Source organism: Cynocephalus volans, chromosome 5 (genome assembly GCF_027409185.1).
Source record: "Cynocephalus volans isolate mCynVol1 chromosome 5, mCynVol1.pri, whole genome shotgun sequence".
Classification (NCBI taxonomy): Eukaryota; Metazoa; Chordata; class Mammalia; order Dermoptera; family Cynocephalidae; genus Cynocephalus; species Cynocephalus volans.
The window spans coordinates 16,324,296-16,346,109 of NC_084464.1; the positions used below are offsets into that span (position 1 = coordinate 16,324,296).

A 21,814-nucleotide genomic window follows, 5' to 3' on the forward strand; every position below is an offset into this window, starting at 1 on the left:
GTCCAGTTTTTTCCAGATTACATAATTAATAGTGACAGAAGGCAGATTACTGGTTGCCTGGGGTGAGATGTGGGAAAGAGTGGGAAGGGGGGACTATGAATGGGAAGGAGGAAACTTTGGGGATAAGGAATATGTTGATTATCTTGATTACAGTGGTAGTTCCATGGTGCATACAAAAGTCAAAACTTGTAAAATTGTGCAAATATCTTCAGTTCATTGCATGTCAGCTTATCAAATTGTACACTTTAAATAGGTACAGCTTATTTTATGACAATTATACCTCAATAAAGTTGGTTTTTTTTAAAAAAAAAAAAAAAAAAACACACACACACACAAGTATAAGAGAATAAAGAAGAATCCTAATCACACTAGCCTTCGGTCTCCTAAGCATTTCTTAAATGTAGGTCACAATTAAGAAAATCTCCTAACCTTCTCTTTACATTGTGCTAAAAACAAACAAGACATTATCTCAAGTAAGTCAGAAATAATTGGAGGGAAAAGGCAGCATTACTTACAAAAAGTTTTTGAAGAAATAATCAAGGGCAAATGAGTAAAGTGAGAGTCAAAAGCTGAAGAATATTGTTCCCCCAACAGGAAATACATTGTTAATATTCTTGTTGTTGATAGCAGTAATCAGTTTGTCAATACGCGAATTTTTCCGCTGGGCTCATTCAACATGTTAAGAATCTAGCCCGATGGATTAAGTTGGACCTAATGATAATACAGCAGTACAATAACACTAATCACCCTGTATATTTTCTCCCCATTGATGATACTGATCCTAATCCATTATCACTCTTATCAAAGGTCTAATCATTTTTCTTTCTCTAGCTAATTCCATTTTCATATCCTCCTGCTCCTCAAATGGAATGAACCAGAAAATCCATGTTCTACCCCACTCAGGACCTGAACCATTAAAAATCTAGACTTAATCAGCCTCAATGATTGAGAAGATGGTAACTGATAAACATCTAAGCCTCCAAAGACAAGGGTATTTGAATACCTACCATCTCCAAAAAGATGTGTCACAAGCCTGGTAAGCGTTTGCTTAAGGTCAAACTCTATGAGCTTCATGGCTTCCATGGTGTGTGTCTCTTGTTTATGGGCAGAGCGAGAACTTTGTTCAAAGAGCTGTAGGCTTTCTCCATCCTTTACACCAGCAAACAACTGTAAACCAAGAGAAATAAGAAAAAAATCATATCTTGACCAGTCTGTATCAAATAACATAGAAATTCTGCTAAGAATTCTTTTGACTCTAAATTATAATGTGGGAATAAGACCCATTATGTCTTATAGTCAATAAACATGATGAAATTAACATTCACTTAGTACCAATGTTGAACAGTGTACCATGCTACATGGTATGAACATGTTCTTTAGGGAATTAAAAGACATTGTTCTGATCTTTGCTGGATCTCTCCACTTTACATTTGTATGAACTTGCAGTCATTTCCTAACAAGAGACATTACCTTCAATTCTAGTGGAAACACTGAATCAGACTTTCAGACTCTAAAATCATATCCCTGACCATCCCACAATGTCTTTACAGTGTGACCTGAGACTCGATAAGAAAGGATCATCTAGGAATTAAATCCTATAAAGTCAATGAAGGCAAGAAACATGCCGGAATTTTCTAAGCCTGTATCTCCAAAGCCCAGAAAAGGGGCCTGAAACATATTTCTGCCATTTACTGTCCGTGTAAACTTAGGTAAGTGATAGGGTAGCTCAGCCTCAGGTAATGACCTGTAAAAATAGGAATAGTAATGGTAAAATTAGTAGATTTTATTATAAATAAAATAATGCATTAAAAAAACAGAGTACCTGGCATATTCCAATGACTAAATAAGTTTTCCTCACTATTATCATCATCATTATTAATCAGAGTTATAAGTCATAAGCTGCTTTACCACTGAAATAAAGCATCCCCAACATTAGCCACATAGCAGATCTGTACTTCAAGGAGACTAGCTCAAGATGGAAAACTGAGGGCCGAGCTCATGGCGCACTCAGGAGAGTGCAGCGCTGGGAGAGCAGCGACACTCCCGCCGCGGGTTCGGATCCTATATAGGAATGGCCGGTGCACTCACTGGCTGAGTGCCGGTCACGGAAAAAGACAAAAAAAAAAAAAAAAGAAATATAAGATGGAAAACTGAGTAAATGAACCTATCATTCTTTCCACCTGAGGTCCCGTGAAACTGAAAATAAAAAATGTTTTAATAAAATAATGAATCACCTGACATTTCTAGTAATGTTGCATTGGATAATTAGAACCAAACTGCCTGATAAATACTACTAAAAAGTAAAAAATTTGGGCTGGCCGGTTAGTCTACTTGGTTAGAATGTGGTACTGATAACACGAATGTCAAGGGTTCAGATCCCCTTACCAGCCAGCTGCCAAAAATAAATAAATATTTTAAAATTTCAAAAATAATAAAATTCTTAAAAGCACTGAATGAGGAACACAATAGAGACGAATTACTAAACAAAATTCTACAGGAAAGCAGGAAACTAGAAAAACACCCAGCATGAAATCAGAAAAGCACTCAGAGTATCTGCAAAAATCCTAAAGGACTCATTCTCATGCCAAGGATGAACACAAAAGTAAACCAGTCCTTGTGTAAACTTGCAGTCAGAAATCACATTTCCTGGGTAATAGAGAAAGCCTAAGGCTGTTAAAATGAGCTAAAGGAATCCGAGTCATACAGTTCCTCTAAATGTCCTGCAAAAGCAAACAAAAATCTTTTCCGAAAAAGATTCTACTATCCTAGGCCTCAAATTACTCTTACAAGAGCTAAAGATAATGACAGCTCTCAAGGTCTGTTTCTTCCAATACTTCTTCCAAAAATAATTTAAAACAACAACAAGAACAAATAAAGCTATTAAATACCATGCCCTCAGCATCCAAGCTTCAAAATAACTGTACATAAAAAGGAAGGAAAGAAGGAAAAAAAGCAGGGACGTAGGCAGGCTAGATCCCAGGGAGAGAGTTGTTATACTCCCACCCAAGTATACATAGTTGAGGTAAGCAAGGGCAAACTGAGGGAAACTGAGGGAAATAGAAGAGGGCAATGAGCAAAGTGCCAAGTAAGTCACCCTAAGTGTGAAAATCCTAAAAAGTATCTTAGTAGACTTGAGCAGAGACTACAGAAAAGCGATGTGAAAGTATGTCCAATTTGAAGTGACAGTCTTCAAAAAGCAAGGTTATAACAGAAGAGAAAAGGGTTAAAAAAAAGAAAAAGTAAAAGACAAACTTTGCAATTGGTGGAAAGAGGTAAAAAAAAAAATCAAAGAAGAAAATTCAGGTCTGCACAAGATAAAACAGAAGTAAAAAATTAGAGGATTTAGTCTACAGCCATACATTCTGATCTCATCTGATCTCGGTAGCTAAGCAGTGTCAGGCCTGACTTGTACTTATATGGGAGACTGCCTGGGAATACCAGGTGCTGTAGGTTTAAAAAAAAAAAAAAAATTAGAGAATTTACAAAACCATCCCCCACTTCCCACCCCCAACCAAAAAAAAGATTCACTAAAGAATCTGTGCTTTGCCACACTAACAGAAGAGGGCACCAGAGAACTAGGAAATCTTCACAATTAAAAATCAATAAAACAGAAACAGAAAATTCCGTAAAAACTGTAAAGAATTATTACTCAAAAATCAAGAAGGCAATTCAAAACAGCTCAAGTGATGAAACTCTAACCCCCTTCCCCCCAAAAAGAAAACCACATAGTTGAAGAAAAATGTAAACTAATACATGAAAACTAAATTAAATATGCTCAAGTAAGCATTTAGGGAAATAAACAATTGCTTGAGTCAGAAATTCAAAAGTTAAAACTAAAAATGGGTGAAAATCAGAAAAAAATTAAAAGAGAATTTATTCAACTCAGGAAAAATTAGAAGAAATAAAATCACCTCAGAACCAAAATTTAAATTATACAAGGGATAATGAACTCAATGAAGATTTAATAATGGGTACTGAAGAAAAGCAGAAAACCAACCAAGAGAAGGACAGTGAAATAAAGATAAAAGAGTCAGAGAGGAAGTGGTAGAAATGGAAGACAGTCAAAGAAGGAATAACATTTATATAACTGGAGTACCTGAAAGAGAAAAAAAGGGGAAAAAAAGGAACAAAACTAAAAGACACCAAATAAAATGGGTACCTGAGAAAATGAATCTGGAAGGGCCAAATAGAAAACATTCAAGTGAAACTATTAGACTTCTATGATAAATAAATCAATAAATACTGTCCTTTAAGTATCAAGTCTATAGTAAAAGTTTTAAATACACAAGAACATTGGGAACGTCACATTAATGAGCTCTTCGGGAAGAATTTACCAAAGCATGAGCTTTATTTAAGCAACAAATAACTGAGAAAATTTTAGTTAAAAGAATGATCAAGAGAACATTAATACACAAAAAATGTAGATTTGAAACTAAAGCAAAGATGAGTATTAAGTTGGGAAAGTAACAAATAATTGTTTCTACTTTGTTCTGATAAAGTAGAAATAACATAACAAAAAATGACAGAGGAGAGGCAAAGTGAGAATCTGTAGAATGTACTCATTGATTATTGTATAGACAGTGGGCAATAGTTAAAGAACACCTTTAAGACAAACTTTTAGATAGTAAAAAGCTAAATAGGAAAACAGTGGGATAAGGGCATTTAAAAGGCTTAAGTATATGGGCCGAGCCCATGGCGCACTCGGGAGAGTGCGGCGCTGGGAGCGCAGCGACGCTCCCGCCGCAGGTTCGGATCCTATATAGGAATGGCCGGTGCACTCACTGGCTGAGTACCGGTCACGAAAAAGACAAAAAAAAAAATTAATAAATAAAATAAAATAAAATAAAAGGCTTAAGTATAAAAGCAATCATTAAAACAGAAATATAACCTCTTTAAATAACAAAAATTTATATTTAAGAAAAAAAGAAAAAACATCTACAGAGAGAAATACAACAAATACAACATAACACATAACCACAAAATATTATGACAGAGTTGATACCAAGCATATCATATTAATAAATGTGAATGGGCTTAATTCACCTATTAAAAGAAAAAAAAAGGTAACAATATTAAATTCAGCCACCAAGCATGACCCAACTATATGCTGTATACAAGAGATACACCTAAAAGAATATTAAAAATGAAGGAATGGACAGAGTTTAACAGGCAAATGTGAATAATATTTAAAAAGCATACCAACCTTGAAATCAGACAAAGGAGAATTCAGAAACAAAAACAAAACAATACGTTGAACATGACAAGAAGATCTCATATTAATGCTAAAAGTTTTAAATGACAGTGAAGGTATAATACTTATGAATATCTACACATCGAATAAGACAGCAATCATCTTTATGGGAAAGAGCTACAGAGATGTAAAAGACACACATAGAAACACACTAATAATAATAGGATATACACCATTCTTATAAGATCAAGTGTACGAAGTTAACTAAAAGATAGAAGGCCTCAAAAACAGAATTAAGAACGGAAATCTTACACATATGTATATAGAACTTGCTCCCCTCATAAAAGAAAATATATTTTCTTCTCAAGGGCACAGAGAATATTAACAAAAATTGACGGTATATCAGGTGACAACAAAAATATAAGTACATTCCATAAAGAAGAAATAATAAACTACACCTCTGACTAAAATACAATAAAACTAAAAATCATTAACAAAAATAAATAAATAGGAAAACACAAGACCCTTCCACATCAAAATTTAAAAAAAGAAAAAGAAGGGAACAAAATATTTCAGACAACATACACCACAAAGGGATAATATCCCTAGTGTACAAGGAACTTTTGATAGTTGACAAAGGGCCAAAAACTAAATAGAAAAATGGGGAAAACACATGAACAGACAATTTACAAAAATATGTACAAATTTATGAAAATCACCCTAAAACATATGAAAAAGTATTTAAACTTAGAGAAACACAAATTAAAACACTGATATATTATTATTTCCAACCTACCACACTGGCAAAAATTAAAAAGGTAGATACCATATTCTTTTGGTGCAACTTGGGAAAACATGTACTCTCATACATTGTTGGTGGAAATAAACACTGGTAGAATCCTTTTGGAGGTAAATTTGGCAGTAGCCAACAAAACAACATTTGTTCTCATCTCCTCACTTAGTCCTTCCAGTTTTAGCTATTTACTAGTCCTTCCATTTTTAGCTATTTACCCTGAAGATATACCTCTATAATGGTCTATCTATACAACAGAGCACTGTGCAGGTGTGATAAAGAATGAGGAAGAACTCTCTGAACTGATATGGAATGACTTCCAAGATGTATTGGTAAGTGAAAAAAACAAAGTGCAAAAGAGTATGTATAATATGTTACATTTCATGTAAGAAATAAGGGAAAATAATAAAATACGCATTCATCTTCTCATTTGTGCAAAACAAAAGCAAACAAACCCAAAACAAAAAAAATTAAGACAAAGGAAGGATAAACCGGAAATAAAAGAAATAAATTACCTCCAGGGAGGTGAGTGGAAATGTTAGGAAAAAATGCAAAAGTAACTTTCTCATAAGCTTGTTTTGTCCTTGAAGTAATATTTTGTCTTTGAAACAATGTTTGCTTGTTGCACTGGCCTGGCCTCTAATCACTGCTTGCATTTTTGGCTTCTGTAGCTTGCTTATTCTGCCTAGACCACATGAATGCTGAGAAAGCAAAACCTAAAACCTGGAGAAGTTTGCCTATATAAGCCCTGTGGGACCTGGGCTCGGGGTCCAGATTTTCAGGCAGTAGCCTGTCTGGGCCCGCTAGCGTAATAAACTCCTGGCTCTCCAACCCTCCGAGTGTTAGGTTGCTTCTTGCCTAGTTCGTTTTCTATAACAGAAAAAATTGGTGAATGGGAATGCGGCATAAAGAACGGTGGGGTGGGGAGAGTGACAATTCTCTAGGCTCTTGTACAGCTCTGACTTTTAGAACCACATTAATATTTTATCTACTCAAAACATTAAAAATAAAATCTACCCAGAGGTGGTGAGAACCCAAAATGAAACACAAACAGTAACAACAGACAGAACTTTATTCTAAATAAATGAGATAGCTACAATGAAGAGGGTGGAGAAGAAAAGAATTAAGCCAAAGTAGCTTTGATAAATAGTATTTTAACTAAATGTTCTAAGTTTAAAGACAAAATAACTATAGCTAATATTATATACTAGTTAGCAATTTTTTTTTCCACAGAGGTATAATGTTAATAATTCTGAAACTACCTTATGTTCATTCTAAGACTAATCAATTAAGTAAATACATCTTGGGTAAGAAGAACCAGGTGTTTCACTGTCACTATAAAAGGCAAAGGGGAGGGCTAGAATGAACCACGTAGTGTTGGCTTGGAACTGGAAGTACCCATATGAATTCATATTTTTTAACACATATACAGATAGATCAATATAAAAATAGAAGTAAATGTATATATGTTTCCTATCTCTGTCCTTTGAAGGGACCTAGATAGAAGTAATGACATTCCCATAGCATAAGCGCACTCAGGTGTGGGTTTCTAAATATTTAAATCTTTAATAAAAGGAGCAGAGTGCCTTAGAGAAATGACTGATTCCAGGATTAGGGCAGAGAAAGTAAAATATGAACTGGGGATATCCTGTGGAGCCAAAAAACAATGACAACATGCCAGAGGACACAGGAGACACTTGAAAGGCTCCCAGTAATGAATATAACCCATACAATAAACAAATATCCATGAAACCATACTGATATAAATAACTGACTGAATAAATATATGAAGGAAAGATAAAGGCCTCCCTTAAAGTAAAATCCTAATTAATACATTTAGAAGAAACTATAAATATAGAAAATAACCACTTAAAAACACCACAGTGATTTCAGGCAATAATTATCAATGGATTCTAATGTTAGTTGGGCAAAATATGATGAGAAAAAAAAAGGATAATTACATAGTCTCGAAATATCTTCCCACAAGAAACTTATTAATTACAAAGGTAAAAATAATCGCTTCATGGCAGAGAAACCTAATAGATGCCATCTTTACTAAGTGATCAAAGTTAACATAACCAGAAATGTTACACGTCAACACCATGTGCAATATAATGCACTAATAAGGACACAACATAATTTCCATGATATTCTTGCCAAAAATGTATAAAATGAATTTGACCATAAGAAAACACCAAATGATGTCGAATTGAGAGACATTCTACAAAATATCTGGTCGGTTCTCTTCAAAAGTATCCAAGTCATGATAGACAGAGAAAGACTGAGGAACTGTCCCAGTTTAATAAAAGAAATGGAGGCATGAAAATTAAATATAATGTATGACTCTGGATTGAATTCCAGTCCAGAAAAAGAACAAGCTTTTTAATTTTAGCAAACAAGTTTTTTAATTTTACTCTTTAGTTAGTTTTTTCTCAAAGCTGCAGTCTTTTTGTCTTTTATAAAGACTTTTTTCTTAAAGCAGTTTTAGGTTAACAGCAAAATTGAGAGAAAGGTACATGTTCCCCAGGCACCCCTACCGCCAACGCATGAACAGCCTCTCTCATTATCTACATCCCCCACCAGAATGGTACATTTGTTACAATCGATGGATCTACACTGACAATTATAATCGCCCAAAGTCCAAGTTTACATTAGAGTTCACTCTTGGAGTTGTACATTCTATGGGTTTGGATGATAGTAACGTGCATCCAGTATCATACAGAGTGTTTTCACTGCCCTAAAAATTCTCTGTGATCTATCTGTTCATCCCTCCCTCCCCCCAATCCCTGGTAAATACTGATCTTTTTACTGTATCCATAGTTTGGCCTTTTCCAGAGTGTCAGGTAGGTGGCATCATACAATATGCAGCCTCTCAGATTGGTTTCCTTCACTTAGTAATATGTATTTAAGTTTCCTCCACATCTTTTCATGACAGCTCACGTAGTCTCTTTTTTAAAAAATATTTTTACTATTTATACATTTTTGAGATTTCATTTTTTTCTTCTTTATACATTTCATACAGTTATTTTATACTCTGTGCCCAGGAATTCAAACAGCTGAAGCAACTGGGTGTTTAGTTTCTGCTTACTCTCACACAGGATAGTTTGTGTTTGGTGATCTTAGACTGGTTGATATTAAACGGTAGGAAGCCTGAGGGCTCAGCTTGAAGATGCTGTCCTTCAACAATTCATTGTGTGTAGCCAGAGCACCTACAGCCCTGGGACCAATTTAGCTCTCCTCAAGAGACTTAAGGTGGGAGTCCCAGGTTTGACTTCTGCACCTTACCACTCCACATGCCTGGTCTCCAGTGCCCCACTGACGATGGCAGGTGCCTACAGAAACTCCCCACATTTCATGTGTACCCACTCTCATTTCAGTCTATTTTCCATCTTCTCCTTGGAGAGTTTTTCCACTTTCTGTGAGCCTAAAAAATGTATCAAAATTATTTCATGCAGAGTCTAGTTCGTTTTCTTAGCCAGCATATCTTGACTGCAATAGGAGTGAAGGTTTCTGGAACCTGATTTTATAAACTGCCTTCAGAATCATATTATAAATCATCCAGGGGGTGAAAAACCCTTTATATTTTTACAACTTGTTTTTAATCAAAAAATGTTATTACCCAGCTTGATCATCCAAAATTCTAGCCTTGTGTCCAAATGATTTTTGACTGTATTCAAAAACCAAATCTTTCAAGCAATGAAGTCTGAGTATTAATGATAATATATTATGGTGTAATTAAAGACAATTCTAAAAACATTTTGAGTGACTTTAGCATCACTGGAATTAATGTCTCTTGAGGAAATTAACTGAAAGATAGCAATGGCCTTTTTAATTACTAGAATCCATTTTTTAAAATCTCAACACCTTTTAAACAAATATACACGTATTTGAGCTCTTGTATGTAGAGCCTATGTGTAGTCTAGGTTTCACAAACGTTATTCTTCTTTAATAACAATGAGTTCAATAAATACACCAAATTAAATTAGTAAGCAATACTAAGTTTTCTTTATAGAACAGTTACATGTGAAATAAAATTAATATATTATTCAAATGTTGGTGGGCTATAACATTGACATTAAAACTCAAGAATTAAAACAAAACTATAACACTGGAAAGGTTTATCGTCTCTAGGTGGTAGGATTACCCATAATTTTTTCTTCTTCTTGGTGCTTTTATATATTTCATAAATTTTCCCAACAAGCAAGATTACATCTGAAGTTGCAGAGAAAACAATAAATATTATTTGAAGAATGAAAAGAGGAATGGGAAAGGACTCAAATGTCAGTATCTCCTAATGCAAAAAATATAGTGGCCACCTCCAAAATTGTTCCACAAAAAATCAGCTTATAGTGTTTTGATATTCCTACAGACGAAGATAAAAATTCATTCCTGGGAGGGGAACTAATTCCAGGACATTAATTAATTAGCGGGAAATAAGGAGGTGAAGCAATAAGGTGAAATGGAAGGGAACATTTCACTAGTGATGATACAGAGAAAAGAAGAAGTACTCTTGGTCAAAACATGGATCCGTGTAGAAAGTGTCATCCCTAATAAATAAATAAATAACTGATTAGGACCTTAAAGGCTCCACATTCTAAGAGATATCTTTTGTGATCCAGGAAAAGTCAAAATCCTGTTACCCGACCTGATGTGATAGTAAAAAGAAACATTTACTCACAATTATACTTCAAAAAAAAAAAAAAAAAATCAACACAATGTGGAAGATCATTCAATTAGTAAAGGAGACTAGAGTTGGGTCTTGCAGAATAAGCCTGGTTTACCTAACAACGGACAAAAAGGAGGCCCACAGGGTGACAGACTCACTGATTATTCCAAAAGATGCAGATCATCTGTTTTTAGACAATGAAGTATGATTCTTGTGCCACTCCAAACATTCAAATAAGTGTCATATGAAAAGGTAAAGAGCACCAAGAAAAAGAATCCTTTTATCCTGCTGTTACTAAGGACACTGAACGCTTTTTTAAAACTGCCCTTTATTAACCACGTGGACATTTAAAAGTAACAATTGGAGGTGAAAACAAACAGCCCCTATTCCCTGTCACTTACATAAGGCACAAGAAAAACAGTAAATTTCCCATCAATTATCCTAATTGGATAATTAGATTCTAAAATCCTGTATGAACAATAAAGCCTTTATTGTTTTATTGTAATCTTAATATATATACATTAAGATGTATATACATGTGTGTGTATGTGTGTGTGTGTGTATTTTTAAACATACTAGATTGCCTTTATGTTCCTCTGCATTCTGAAGCTTGAATGGTTCTCCGTTGGCAGTAATGTTGTCACACTGTTACAGAAAAATGGAATCCTCTCTGGAATTTTCACTCAAGCCAAGGAGAAATGCTTGCATCATATAGGAAGTCAGAGTCTTCAGCTTTAGTCCACCGTGGTCATTCTCCTGGTTTTCATGAGCCGAAGTGAGGGTGAACACTCCTGGCAACAAAAACTAAAGCTACCACACTCTTGATGCTCAAGGCTGTCTCATTCATTCTGCCCCTTCCATAAGAACACTAAACAAGCACATTGTTAAGAAGACAAATGAGTCCTTACACAAGGACAACAGCTCTAGTACCCAGGGTCACAGAGGAGTAGGCTAGCCTTCCTCCAAGCATGACATGCTTGCCTGATGATATTAATTATACCTCACACTGGTAAACTGTATCATTTTTATTATTATTATTGTTATCATTATTTTGGCAGCCAGCCAGTATGGGGATCCAAACCCTTGAGCTCGGTGTTATAATACCACACTATAACCAACTGAGCTAACCAGCCAGCACCTGTATTATTATTTTAAAAACATTTTCCATCTGCTCCACAATCCTCCTCACCATCACCCCCAGATCCTCCCCCTGGTGACCCTGCCACCACAACTACCATCACTTTACACAAATGGAATATAAATCTCTCAGAGTGTGCATCTTGTCCAGTTAGCAAATAATAATCCTGAGAGTCCACTTGGGCACTATAGGATTCAGTTACTGATTGTGGCCAAGCTAGTTTCAATAGATCAATCAGAAGCACTGGTATGTCCATGTGGCTACATAAAACATATCAAAAATATTAGAAAGGGATGGGGATGGTTGAAGCTAAAATGCAAAACCCACCCATGTTTCCCAAAGCGTGGCACACATTCCACTGAGATTTAGGGAGGTACAGAGACAAATATTTTATTTTAATAGTTATATAATTATTTCAATGTGTACTAGAAAAATATATAACTTTCGTATTAAGCCCATGATTTCACAGACACTATAGCTTAGAACAATGGTAAGTAAAAAAAGTCAGTTACTTTAAGGCTATTTTTTTAAAAACTATTAAGATCTAATACTACATGCAGTATATAAGTACAACCAACACATACCTGCAACATACATGTGAGGAAAATAGAGTAGTTTAGTCAGGCCGCCTGCCTCAGGTCCAGCTGGAGGTGGTGCAGCACATTCTTTGTAAACAAGTTGTGTGGGGGTGGAGTTAGTGCACATGCGCACCCCTGTATTTTTAGCTTGTTGCTATTCTTGTGTACTCTTCAGAGTGTGTGAAGCAGCAGGTCTGAACTGCTGGTGGGCAGAGCTCACATCTAGAAATAAAGCCTATTATTTCTTCACCTACAGCTCCAAGGACCTTCTCCTTTTACCTAGCTCATAGAACTGCATGTGAAGGGTTTGTGACCCAGTCTGGACAACGGGCTCAAGGGGCCTGTGAGACCTAGCCCCAGCTCTACAATACAGGAGGCCATCTGCACAATACAACACAAAAGTAAGACCATCTAAACAAAGCCAGCTACTATTTCTAATGGAAATATAAAACTGGAGCTGGAAGAGGTGTTAGAGATCAACTAAGTCAATCTCAAATAAGGAAATGACACGCAGAGAGGGGAAGATCCAGAGAGTTTAAGATCACTTAGCCAATTAGACATCAAGCCAGGACCAAAACATTGATCTCACCCTTGATTCCAGGGAACTTTCAGTGGCTGCCTCTCACTTAGCTTTATGTCTGAGAGATACCACAGTGTTGATGAAATTCAATTAGATTTCCATTAACTGCACACAATAGGCTGTGTCATTTGTTTTTCCACTAGGACTTCTCTTTCTTGGACATTTTCTTAAGCATTCTCATACAAACCCAAATGTCCCAAAACACAAATTCCACTCTGACAGCAACTGTTTCCGGAAGATAGGGAAGGTAATTTAGAAATGAAAAAAGAAAAGGTGTAGGAAATTAATTCTAACAGGGTTTAAGAATAAAAGTAGATTTCAAAATCCAATTAAAGTTAAAATTTAGAAAGTCAAAAAGATTTTTCATAAAGGCCCAAATTTCAAAAACACATTTAAAAAACAAATTAAAAAGCAAATGGTCAGAAGAATACAGGTTGAGCATCCCTAATCCGAAAACCCAAAATCTGAAATGCTCCAAAATCCAAAACTTTTTGAGTGCCAACATGATGCCACAAGTTGAAAATTTTATGCCTGGCCTCATGAGATGAGCTGCAGTCAACGCTCAGGCACACAACACACTGTTTATCCAGTGTCCCCAAAGGAAAAAAGATCATCCTAGTCCCCTTTAGCTATGATATATCTTTTCTATCAACCAACCACAGATTGTCCACATGGAGGCTAAGATAGTGACAACTTTGCTTTCCGATGGTTCAATGTACACAAACTTTGTTTCATGCACAAAATTACTTAAAATACTGTATAAAATTACATTCAGGTTATGTGTACAAGGTATATATGAAACATAAATGAACATGGGTCCCATTCCCAAAATACCACATACATATATGCAAATATTCCAAAATCTGAAAAAATCCAAAATGTAAAACACTTCTGGTCCTAAGCATTTTGGATAAGGGATATTCAACCTATAATACACATCTGTGCAAAATCCTATGAGTGGCTGGATTAGTCTGTTTCTGTTGCTTATAACAGAAATAGCCAAACTGGGTGATTTTTAAGAAAACAAAATTTATTGCATACAGTTTCAGAGGCTGGGAAGTCCAAAGTCCAGGGAACACATTTGGTGAAGGTCTTGGGGGTGGTGACAGAGACCCAGGGTCTCCTGTGGCAGAAAATGGCAGAGTAGAGAGAGACTAACCTCTCACATGCTCTTCTTCAAAAGCCCTCAGAACCATGCCCCTGACCACCATTATTAATCCATTCACTAGGGCACGGTCCTGCAATCTAATCACCTCTTCAAGGCCTCACCTTTCAACTACCATAATAGGATTTCCCGCTCTCAACAGTTACAGTAGAAATTAAGCTTCTAATAAATGAACTTTGAGGGACACAATTCAATCAATCTACAATAGTGGCCAAGTGAAAATGGGGCTTGCGTGACAGTAGAATTTCAAGGAATTATTTAGGACTAGTCAGTGATTCCCAAAATAGTTATTTTTCTATTCAGACATTTAAAAATATTCATTGATCACTGATTTTATCTATATAGTCTGCCTTACATATAAATACTAAATACCCACCATGCTTCTTTCTGAGTTCTGTGACAGATATAATGACCCTATAACAAATCCTGCTGCTGTTTGCACTACTGTTGGCTAACAGTTATAGATCATTTACTACACTTGCTACTGTACTGGTTACTTATCTCACCTACTATATGGTTTCATTTAATCCTCACCATCCTTATTATTTCACCCTTTATCAAATAAGAAGCCTGAGGCTTAAAGAGGTTAAGTAATGTGCACCATGACAGTTTACCCTAATTAAATCATTTTTATTGCACAAGGACCAATAAATTCCTCAAATGGTAAATTAAAGTTCACCTTTCAAATGCACTAAGCATATGTATAATTGCATCAATGTGAATAGGTTTTTGGATTATTTGAGTATTGCTTTGAAAATAAACGTGAGCTACTATAATGGTCCATATCATTCATGTGAAGGCATTTTGTGGTTGGAGGCCACGTGAACTTCCAAAGGCAGTAGAGTATAGGGAGAAAAATATTTCTGCGTCACCTCTTACACACCAGTTTTGACATTGGTTATCAAAGCCCTTTTTCTCCTATGGGAACAGAAGAGAACCAAAGGAAAACAGCAGAAGAAATGCAAGAAAGAAATGTTTGCAAGTTGAGCAAATAAATAAGCCTCATACAAATGATAGGGAAGAAGAAAATATTGTTCAAACCCAAGAGTTGTTCAGTAGAAACCCTCCAGAAGGAAAACAAGGGTTTGTGATGTTGTTGTCCAGTTTACAAAACTCTGAAAGATACAGACAAGAAACGGAGCATGCCCGGGGTCCTAAGACAGGAGCCGAGGGCAGCATCCCCCCACCCCAAACATACAAGAAGCATGCCAAAAACACCACTTCGTCGTGGGAAGCCCACCAGAGCCACAGCTGCCACAAAAGCAGCTCAACGCCACAGCAGGAGCCACACCTACTGTTCAGGTGGCCAGCCAGATGCCTGACTTCAGTGACACAAAGAGAATCACCAGTGGAGACCCAAAAAAGACTATGTCTCTCTCGTCAAAGCCCGCTCTGCGTACTAGAATAAGCAACTGCTCTACCGTGCTCCTTGTTTATTTCTGATTTTAGAAATTTCTGTCTTCTCCCTTTTTCTCTTGGTCAGTCTTGATAAAGGTTTGCAAATTTTGTTGATCTTTATAAGCAATCAAAAAAAAAAAAAGACTATTAAGCAGTCTACAAAGCACTACTGATGTAGATATTTTAATCAAATATTAACTTTACATAATTATTTTAGGGTATAATAATTTCTATATATATTGTGTAACTTGTTAAATGTGTAACTATTACTCATTTTCTTTGACAGACTTTGTTATGGGAAACAAATCAAGCTCAAAACTAATTTCTCATTATGATTCAAGTTTTTTTTTCCTTACTTTATTTCTTTTCTGCATCTCTTCTGACAGTTCTGAATTTTCTAAATCAGATAGTTAAGAACATTTTTGTTTTCAAGAGTTCATAATAATACAGTTCTATATTGCTAAATAAAATTTTTAAATGTATATGTAACTTTAGAAAATAATAATCACATTATATCCAAATGTCAATTTCATGTCGGAAAAAATTTGATGACCTTTTAAGACTAAGCTTGATGAAAAAGAAAGATTTGGATGAAAAAATAAAATAAATAAAACTCTGAAAAGATGATATGTCATAGAAAATAATCAAAATAAACCCTTAATTCAAGTTATCCCTATGGTGGTTGGGGACTCATAAAAGGCAGGATCTCTCAAGTGTACTCAATAAGGATTTTTTTTTTTTTTTTTTTTTGACTGGTAAGGGGATCGCAACCCTTGGCATGGTGTTGTCTGCGCCATGCTCAGCCAGTGAGCACACCAGACATCCCTATATAGGATCCGAACCCACAGCCTTGGCGCTACCAGCACCGCACTCTCTCGAGTGAGCCACAGGGCTGGCCCTCAATAAGGATATTTTAAGCATATGGGATGCACAAGAACATATATTCACTGCATTCTTACTTAATCATAGTGCTGCTGAAATAATTCCACCTAACTTTCCTGCCTGAGATATCTGGGCCTAAGTACAGGTTTGGAAACCTCACAAGGGAAGAAAGCATTAGTGCTCTCTTTCTGAATAACCTAATAAAGCCAGGTAAGTACTAGAACAAGACACTGTGGCAGCAGCAGAGTTACAATATTTCAAAGAGGAAAATTAGAAACAGACGTAACATTTTCAAACCACAAGACATTTCTGTATTATACCATTAAAACAAATATGATAAAGTCACTTCAATCACATTTGAAAATTTTAAGCAGTTGGTAAGTCAGTCAGCCACTATTACATCACCAATTTAGTTAATTCTAAGTTCACAGGCCAATCTTTGCCTGAAGCAACAGAGCAAAAGGCTGAAGTCCTATGGGACACACCACAGAGCACTCTTGGGTTTGAAATTGTGCAGAGCAAGTACAAATGACCTGAGTAGTGAAGAGATGATCCAAGATAATGCTAATGGGAGAATATTTCTGGGTAATGAAGCCAAACAAAATAGTTTAAGTGGACAGACTGAGCACATGAAAGAAAGGAGGTCATAACTGTGAATTCAGACTGTACAAACCAGCATTTTAACAAAGAGGAGGGAGAGAGGTAAAGGAGCAAGGAAAGGAGGAGGAAGAGGAGGGAGAGGAGGTGGGGGGGGAAGAAGAGAAACTTCAAACACTCAACAACTGCACTCAAATAACATTTAGGTCAGCCAATGTGCTTTGTCCAAGAATGAAGCTATGACTAAAGCCATAAAACATTTCTGGAAGCTGATATTTTTTAAAATGCTTAATTCAGCTGTATGTTTGTATTATAAAGGATCTGACTGAAAAGATTAATTAGGAGGGGGAAAATCTCACTGTCTCAGTAACAAGCAAAAAGAGTTCTTTAGCACTTGGGAAAAATATGGGGCTTTTTATTGGGAGACAGCAATAAATTGGTATGGTTGAGCAATGAAAACCCAAAGGTGCCCATGGAATACAAGATAGTTGCTAAATAACTCTGCATGACAAAGAGGATTTTTTAATGAGATTTTGAAATTTCCTGGGTCTGAGAAGTGGGCACCAGAGAACTAAGTTCTCCCTGGAGAAAGGGCTCAGAACAACAACTGCCTATTGACAACAAAAAAAGGGACTTGGAGAAAACTGACAGATTTATTAAAGATTGCCCAGAATGATTTCATTGTTGGTTACATGATACAAAAGCTCTCCTCCACCTCACTTACAAAATTATCAGCAAATTTTATTTCACTCATTAATGATTTTGTAATGAATGGAGTCTTATAGGAACTAAAAGATGGTCCTAGTTCTGTGTTCTGCTGAGAGTGAAGTAAAAACAGTGCACACATGAACACAGACATAATGTTAACGAGAAAAAAAGATACTTTTTAATTCCAATTTGTGTAGCTTAAAAATTATAGGCCAGTATAAAATCAGTGCCATCTGCAGGCAGAGAGGATAGGGAACTACTTTATCACCGGTGGTGGCGCACAATCTTATCACCAAAAACACTCTCTTCATTATTCATCCCCCACGAAGCTCATTTTTAAAAAGATTTCTGTCTAACAAACTACATTTACTAGATAATAATACATTTTAAATTAAAGATACACATGACCAACACCAGGGCCATACTAACTTGATAAAATCCCAATTGATATTTACTTTTCTCTGCAGCCTTTTTCCCCCCTCAACTGTATGATTTCTGAAACAGACAAGACATAAGGCTAGGATAAGACAATCCCAAAGACACAGGGAGGGAGCCAGTCCAAATTACTGGTTCATCACGGGTTTCTAAATATTAGTAGACAAGTGCTCCTCCCACTACCAAAGATAATTGAAAAGGCTAGAGCAAGAATGTTTGGAAATAAGGAAAAAAAAAAAAATGAAGATAGGTAATATGGTAAAAACAACTGGTTCACTAATTGTGACAAATGTACCATACTACTGTGAGATGCTAATAATGAGGAAATTGTATGCAGGGTATATGGGAACTCTCTGTACTGTCCTTGCAATTTTTCTGTAAACCTAAAATTATTATAAAATAAAAAGTTTATAAAATTTAATATAGGGACTACATACTCCTCTGATTGAAGTCAGCATGCTATAGAAAGACTAAAGCCCCAAGAGCAACATTCCAAACTCTTATTGTGAGAGAAGACAGACAACCATGACTTTTATCCAACTTAAGAGCACTAGGAAAGGGCTCCAGGTAAAAGCATGACCTCCAGAGAAGGGACCACCATCACAGTGCCTTGAACACAGCAGATGTTTCATGCTAATTACTTGATTAATTTAGAACTGCCTCTATAAGCACATGCTGAGTCAAGAACTAAATTGTGGAGAAGGAAGTATTAGGTGTTCTTTCCAATTAACTTCAGAGACTATGCTAATCACGCATCTCACTCCTTAAAACGTCTATCCCACCCACATTACTCTCACTTGGGAAAAAGAATTGTCTTTGCCTTCTTCCTTACTGAGAACAGAGAAACCATCAGATAAGAAATGGCCCAACTTCCAGCCCTCCATTCCATTCATAAATGCATTTGCCTTTGTTGCAGCCATAATTTAATCCTTCACTCACACCTTGCCCCGTAGGCATTACTAACCCCTCTCCCCTGTCTTGCATACACCCTATCCCATCACTTTGCCACCTCAAGTTCTTACTTAGAAATTATCCCATCTCTCCGGTACCTGTAATCTCTCTTCTAGCTCTTTCTCCTCAATGAACATATCTGATTCTTCCCTTTAAACCAACAGTTCACAGAACAAACAAAACCTCCTCTAATCCCAGATTATGCCCTCATGTTCACAGTTAAGTTGGTCACTTTTGTCTGGTCTTCTTCACAGTTTCCTTTCCTTCCATTGTCACTAGATATTTGTGCTCCACAGGCCTCATTTTGGCCCTCTACCTCCTTACCTTCCACACTCTCCCCTCGATGCAGGTAAACTCACAGCTTCAACTATCGCCTCTACACTCATGCACCATAAAGCTCCATCTCCACCTGAGACAACTGTGCTGGGGACCAGATACATGTATACACCTGCCTACTGGACATCTCCACCTGCAATGATCAACCTAAACATACCCCAGTCTCACCTCTCTTTCTCCTTTCTCCACCCCAAAACATACTTCTCCTCCTGTGATCCCTAACTCTGTGAACAGTACCAAGAGAGCAACCAAAGAGTTAGTTTTAACTGCTTTTCTCTTTCCCTCAATTTCCCACATGCAACAACAAAACCCAGTACATTCTCCATCCTTAACAACCTCCCTATCTGTCATCCCTGCTGTTTCCATGGCTCGGCCTGCACTGGTTCTCTCGTGGATGATTATAATAATCTTCTAACTAGTCTTTCCATCTCCAGTCTTACCTGCACTGCTCCATTCCACAGGTTACTCTGCAGAATTATTTTTCTAAAATGTCAATCTGATTGCATCACTCTTATGCTTAAAAATTATTAAAGACTCCTCATTCTTTTTATACTAAAGTTCAAATTCCAAAAACATCTCATAGGAGGCCCCTCATGAAGCAGTCCGTGTCTCCCCCTCCCACCTCATCTCCATCCCTTCCCTGTGCTCCAGCCACTCCACAGGTGGATTCCCAGGACTGGTCACACCCTTTGGCATCTCTATGCCTTCAATCTGCTACTCCCACTACCTGAACACTATACCCCTTTTTCTCTGCTGGTGCAACTATAGCATTTAGTTCAAGAGTCTTTGAGCACCTTCTATTACTAGCCCAGGGATACAGAGTTTCCTCTTCCATGCCTTGGCCATATCACTTTCACTGTGCTGACTGTGCTGCATAAGGTTTATAGCTTTCTTACCCGTCTCTCTCACTAGGCTGTAAACAAAAGGAACAGCACTTAGTCAGGACCTTATTTTACACTACTCTTGTTTAGGATGAGGTTCCCAAGAACACGCAGCATCCTCAACTAAAACCTGTCACTAAGCAGATGACCTCTGAGCCCTGGAGACAAGCCAGTCATCTGGAGAGTGACAGATACAGCTGTAACTCTGACAAAGACAGCCTCATATATTTGGCAGGCCCACTGCTCATTAATTCTTGGTTCGTAGACAGAGAAATAAGTAATAATCACTTCTAAACATAAGCACGTTCACGTATCTTACCATAGGAACTCCCAGGCCTTCATTTCCCCTGAACCCAGCAAGCAAATTCAATTATGCTACTCAAATCCGACTAAAGCATTTTAGCAAATATTAAGTATTCAAATCACTTTGGAGAAAGGATTGGGATGTCTTAGTGAGATGAATAGACAGACATATTAAAGGGATCGCAGACTCATCCAAGCAGATTTCAGCTGCTAATCTCCACAGTTTTTAATTTCTTTAAACAACTGGGCCCTAAGTGGGATCTTCTACTGCTCATCATTTGGGAAGACTTGTGTTTGAAAGGGCCCAGTTAAAGACAACTCTGTCCTAGGGTCTCTGTGGGAAGTCCGTTCCTGTTTTAGCTAATTGATATTGAACCAGCTTTGTTATTCCCTGGATTTTCTGTAATGCACCACATGCCAATTAATCAAGTTACAGAGATTAACACAGGGGAGGGAATGCATTAAAGCTCTGTACTGTAAAAAGCAGACTTCATTTTCTGCCTGCTGCTTGTCTCATTTCCTCCGCTTGCAATGAGACCCTGTGCCAGTAGAGTAATGAGAAGAGATTTGAAACAGGCAATGTTCTGTGCTGGAAGATGCCACAAAAATATATTGGTGGCTGAGAAGCAACTTCTAAAAGGCAGCTAGACAAAATACTGCCTGTCTGGATGCTATGCTAGATGAGAAGCTCAGATTTCAAATGGACAAGGCCCTCTGGTTTCAATCTAAGCTTTCTTAGGGAACCACCTATGGTAGACCACTATTTTCAAACTCAAGCAGTTCCTTACTGAACAAGGCCCATCCAGTCTGCCCTCACTAAGCTTCCATGACAGAAAATCCAAGCTGAACACATCACAGAGGCTATTCAGTTCCTTGCTTAGTGATCAGAACACATGTTTTCAAGAGCCAGGGTCAACAGATATCCTCAGGGCAGCGGGTGACAACCCACATGACTCCACGCAGCCGTTTTCCTGTCATGAGCCAAGGCTCCACTCCACAGCGCTGTCAGTGGACACGCCTGAACCCTTGGGCTCCCCAAAGATATGGCATATGCTTCTGGGAACTTCAGAAATCCGCTCAGTTGTTTTGCCTGTTTCTGTTAACCCTGACATAATCGTGACAAGCATCCTTTTCAGCACTTTTCCTCTCTTAGGGGTTCTCCTAGGTGTACCAATGGGAGAAGGAAGTAGATTAATATACTGCTGAGCTCTG

At 37.0% G+C, this 21,814-nt stretch overlaps 1 protein-coding gene across 6 annotated transcripts in view; it reads right to left on the bottom strand.

Moving 5' to 3' along the window:
* FARS2 (phenylalanyl-tRNA synthetase 2, mitochondrial) overlaps positions 1-21,814 on the bottom strand; it is a 535,122-nt gene that overhangs the window by 346,960 nt on the left and 166,348 nt on the right. For all 6 annotated transcript variants that reach the window (XM_063097242.1, XM_063097245.1, XM_063097244.1 and 3 more), the window contains one exon: positions 1,008-1,167. In XM_063097242.1, the coding sequence (XP_062953312.1) occupies positions 1,008-1,167 (160 nt within the window). The remainder of the gene's footprint in view (positions 1-1,007; positions 1,168-21,814) is intronic.